This window comes from Corylus avellana, chromosome ca1 (assembly GCF_901000735.1).
Source record: "Corylus avellana chromosome ca1, CavTom2PMs-1.0".
NCBI classification, from domain to species: domain Eukaryota; kingdom Viridiplantae; phylum Streptophyta; class Magnoliopsida; order Fagales; family Betulaceae; genus Corylus; species Corylus avellana.
In genome coordinates this window covers 46,140,214-46,145,268 of record NC_081541.1, presented here as the reverse complement: position 1 = coordinate 46,145,268, position 5,055 = coordinate 46,140,214, and the positions used below count along the sequence as shown (strand labels likewise).

At 40.3% G+C, this 5,055-nt stretch overlaps 1 protein-coding gene across 2 annotated transcripts; it reads right to left on the bottom strand.

Annotated features, from left to right (window-relative positions):
- On the bottom strand, window positions 1-3,530 carry LOC132163984 (disease resistance protein RPP13-like). 2 transcript variants are annotated; one of them, XM_059574381.1, is made up of 2 exons: window positions 406-3,530; window positions 1-308 (listed from the first exon to the last, which is right to left on the bottom strand). In XM_059574381.1, exon 1 carries the CDS (start codon window positions 3,137-3,139, stop codon window positions 473-475), a length of 2,667 nt encoding a protein of 888 aa, XP_059430364.1. In that variant the 5' UTR covers window positions 3,140-3,530; the 3' UTR covers window positions 1-308; window positions 406-472. The 2 variants fall into 2 exon arrangements, with proteins under 2 accessions (XP_059430364.1, XP_059430372.1); XM_059574389.1 differs by having other exon boundaries at window positions 276-308; window positions 422-3,530.
- Between the last annotated feature and the right edge of the window lie 1,525 nt (window positions 3,531-5,055).

The window sequence follows — 5,055 nt, the reverse complement described above, 5'->3', positions numbered from 1 at the left end:
AACATATATAGCATAACATAAGTCAAACATGGTCATCAAATGTGGTGGTCTAGGACCGACCATCAAGTCAAATATATAAATATTACAACCCCCAAGTAAAATCTTCAAACTCCAGACGTATATATAATGAAAGCCCAAATAAACATCAAATACCAAGGTCACATTTGGTTCATCAGTATCCCACAAGCGCTTCATTAATTTACTCGAGATCAAACTCGATCCTCAAACATAATCTTGATTATATATATCCTCCACGTACATGAAAAAAACGTACACATGGCCGGGTTCTCCATCATCTAACTGATTAACTATAAAAAAACGTACACATGTTCCTAATTACATTAGGAAAGATAGAAGTGTAAAAAGGGACAAATTCGAATGAGAATAGAAAATAAAATTACTTACAGGGAATGAGAAATACCGGCATGATATTGCTGGCTCTCGATCTGGATGATGTCACCAAGTCAATGAGTCAGTCAGGTATAGGAGGTTGGATCAGTAGCTTAAACCCAACCTCCTTCTGCAACTCCCGAAGCATCCTTGCCCAGCCTGAACTTCGTATCGCCTTCACATCTCGCAAAGTGGTCAAACTCCATAGTTCCGGTGGGCTAATCAATTCATTGCACTCGATGATAATCAAACGTATAAGGCTTGGCATTGCACCTGTCTCCTGTTTCCATTCTTTAATTTTCATTTGATTCAATTTGAGGACGTGGAGTTGAGGAAACGAATCAGCAATGACGCGGATACTAATATCATGCTGAGTTTCTAAGGCACGATTTGGCTTATAACCTCTACCTTCTAGTTTCAGTATCCGAAGCTGGGGAAGCTTTCCCAGCATTGTCAGGCCGCCGCCGACTTCTAACTCAACACTCTTTAAGGTTAGCTTGGTGATTGTCGATGGAAATAAATTCGGATCGGTAGGAAGCATGCAACAATCCTCAATTCTCAAGATTTCAAGATGATTTAAATAGCGGAGGCATGGAAATACATTGGGGGCCTGCCACACGTAGTCAAATGAACACCACTCAAATTGTATTTTTAATTTCCTAACATTAGGAAACTTGCCCAGTACGACCGGGAAACTTTTCTTTTGACGATCATACAGAAGAAATGCTATGGAAAGGACTTCGAGCTTCCCTAGAGCTTCCTTCGAATCCCAAGGTGACGACAATCTTTTTTTTCTGATGAAAGGTAACGGCAATCTATCGGACAGGTACAGATTCCTTAAACGTTTTAGCCTAAATATCCCGTTCGGCAAACAAGATCTGTCTGTAAGAGAGCCCTTTACGTAAAGGGTCTCAAGATTCGTAAGGTTGCCAATGCAATCTGGAAAAACACTCAGAGAATTACTGAATTCCATCCTCAAGTACCTCAAATGGATCAATTTTGCTAAGCTTTTGGGCATGGCTGGGATTCGCAGAATCTCAAAATTAAGCACCCGAACTAATTTGAAGTTTTTGTGGACCCAAGTCCAGGCATCTTCGTCAGAAAAACCATCATTGCCAAAGTAGAACAAAGAACGGGCATATATTGAGATAGAGGGGTTTGAAGACATGTATCCACGAGTACTACTGCCATCAGTACCAAGGATGGATAGTCTACGGGAATTGTTTGTGGAGAAATTGTTACGTGATTGAACCTCCAGAAACTTCTCTTCCGCACTTTCTTTTATGCAGAGGTCTCGCAGAAGATCATGGATACGGCATGTCTTTATTCCTCTGTCTATTCTCCTACTAGCCACTTGGATCAAACTTCGATCTACGAGCTCCTCCAAGTAGCCTTCAGCAACATCCTCGATGTTTCGATCGTCATTGTGTTGTATGAAGCCCTCCGCTACCCACAGATGCATTAATCGCCTTACTGGGATCTCAATGTCTTCTGGAAATATACCAAAATACAAAAAGCATGGTTTCAAGAACATGGGTAGATCAGTGTAGCTCAAGAATAGTATTTTTGGACATATATCATCATCACGAGCAAGGAAAGTTGTTACATGACCAACATATTTCGACCATATGTGGAATGACTTCTCCTTGTTTGTTAAAATGCCAGCTAATACTACAATTGAAAGGGGTAAACCTCGACAACCTTTTGCGATTTGTCTTCCCGGAATTTCTAATTCCACAGGACATGTTTTCCCTCGAAACACCCTTTTCTTAAAAAGTTCCCAACTGTCCTCTTCGTTAAGAAATGGGAGATCGTAAGGAAGAGTATGGCTTACATGCAATGCCACTTTTTTTATACGACTGGTAATCAATATTCTGCTTCCCTTGGAGTTATCAGGAAATGCATTTCTTATCTTATCCCAATCCTCAGTTGTCCAAATATCGTCCATGACTATTAGGTACCTCTCTTCTTTCAAGTATTCGAACAACTCCTTTATTAATTCATCCTCACTCATGCCTTCAAGTTTCCTTCTCAACCCATCTGGTATTTGCATCTGCTTTAAAATTTGAAGCAACAAATCTCTAGCTCTGAAATCTTGAGATGCATATACCCATGCACGGCAGTTAAAGTGACTCATGACGCCAATTTTATTATTATAGACTTTCTTGGCGAGAGTGGTCTTGCCTAGCCCACCCATACCGATTATTGAAATGACATCAAGCTTGCGATCCCCATGAGTAAGTTGCTTCACCAATATCGCTGAGTCATCAACGAAGCCCACCACGTCATCTTCCTCGACTTGTCTCCTATGTCTGTGCAATGTTTCATCCTCCGCATCAACACTAGCTTCAGCTCCTTCAATGCCGTACCTTTCTCTATTGTTGAAGATCTGGCTGATTGTATCATTGATGCCTACTATCTTCGTTCCAACATTTCGAATCCTCTTTGCGTGAGAAGGGATATCAAGCATCCTCCCTATCGTGCTCCTCTTCCTGTATTCTGTGACCTCTAGGATGAATTTGTCGATAACATCTTCAGCCTCGTAAGCCGCCTCCCTGATTTGTCCGACTACCTCCTTCACCATTTCATCGTTCCGTTTTCCCAATGAGTTCTTCAGGAAGATATTTATCATTCTGAGCTCCCTAATAAGTGATTTGACTCTATCCTCCACTCCAGCAAGGAAATTTGCTTCGTCTATGAGTAGATTGGGCAAGTATCCTAGGAGGAAAGCGACAACACTGTCGGCCATGTTTGCTTATCTTCTCTCCCTTAAAAAATCTTCTACAAACTCACAAACTTGTCTGCATTTCTTTGTGTATGTGGATGGCATTCTACATCTGTTTGGTTACTGAGAATTACGTTGGAATGAAAACAAAATCGTTTGACTTATACTGGCACTTGGTTCAAGAATGAAAAAGAAATGGTGCGTGGTCGTTGTTTTCTGGGTTCGGAAGGAAATGGAAATGAAAATGTATAAGTCGATCTGAGAGGAAGAAAATGAGAAAGAAATCATACAGATCTGAGAGGGCAGAGGCGCTGGTTGAGGAAAAAAATTGGAGAAGATGATCAGAAGGAATTGCAAGATTGACAAGCCCAAGGGTGACAAGCGGTAAGTCCCGTGAGATGAAAATGAGAGAACAAATGAGTGGGTTTGCTTTGTTTAAGAGATCCGGTGTTTTAGTGTACATGATATTTGTTTGGCAAATCCCACTCCCCTCTTCTTCCTTTATTTTTATTTCTAAAATAAAAATAAAAATAAAAATGAGTGGGTTTGCTCTGTTGCTAAAAACTGACCCGATGCTATTCTTCAAAAATTCAATTTATAACGTTTTTATTTTTTATATCATATTAATTATTTTTTATTACTATTTAAATAAAAAAATTACTATAAAACAAAAATTTTCACTTTTTTATACTAAATATATATTTTTTACATTTTTTTCACATAAATCAATTTTTACAATTAAAAAAATAAGTAAAAAAAAAAAAAAATTAGGCATTACAAAACATAGCCCAAAGGAGATGAAGGTGGGGTGCATAGGGCTGTTAAGAGAGCAAGCCGCTCACGAGCAAGCTAGAACTCGACTCGTGCTCGACTCGAATATTAAATGAAGCGTTTCGTGAATATGAATCCTAGCTCAAATATTAAACAAAGCTAGCTCGGCTCGACTCGGCTAAGCTCGTGAGCAACTCGTATAAGGCTCGAATTTGTAGTTATTCACATAATTCCTCATATTAATATTAAAAATTGATGATTTTTTTTTTTTCCTAATAGCATCATTTTATTATAAAATGATGCATATCCTCTTTCTTCGAAACCAAGTGCCTTATTGTATTGACTCGGGCTCCATACACCGCTAGCCAGACTAAGCAAATGCGCATATGCAAGCTGGCTTCTTGAGTCGTTTAAGAATACTTGAAGTTTAAATTTATAATAAAAAAAATTAATTAATAAATTAAATTAATTAAATTAAATATAAGAGCTAGCTCATGAACTGGCTCGGCTCGGCTCGACTTATTATGAGCTCAAGCTCGAGCTCGAGTAAAATTTAAACAAGCCGAGCCCAAACAAGGGAAGCTTGCTCAAGCTCAGCTCGTTTACACCCCTCCGTGCATATCTACATCAATTTAGTTGGCCAAGTTTATGGAATAATTGTGCAAGTGGACATGACAGGTCGTGAACGGATCCGGCTTGCATCCGGTAGTGAAAAACGGTACCGTTTTCAACTAAACCGTAGCCTAAAACAAAATGGGGTGCCCGATTGGCCAAGGGGTAGCCGGCCACCCCATTTTTGGTTATGGGGGTGGTTGGAGCCACCTCCCATGGCCGGTCTGGGGATGGCTCTAAACTTGCTGCAGACTCACTGAAGTCCGACGAACTTGATGCGAAGTTTGGTAACCTTGTGGCGAGATTGATGAACTTGAGCTGAGCCTGCGGGGCCGCTGGACGATGCTCACTGTGGAGTTTGTCACTCAATGGTGGAGATTGGAGCTCGCTGCTCGCGTGACTATGCGATTGCTTGCGAAATTGCGAGCAGAAACTGCTAGATCATGGGCGAAGGCCATTGGTTCGCTGGCGGGATGATGTTCGCTAAAGACATTGCCTTGTTTAAAAGCTTGGAAATAGGCAAAGTATTCCGTTTTTATCGCCAAATTCATCAAACT

What these genes read in the sequence shown, in the direction of transcription:
- LOC132163984 (XM_059574381.1), bottom strand. Translation starts at nt 3,139, where the DNA reads ATGGCCGACAGTGTTGTCGCTTTCCTCCTAGGATACTTGCCCAATCTA.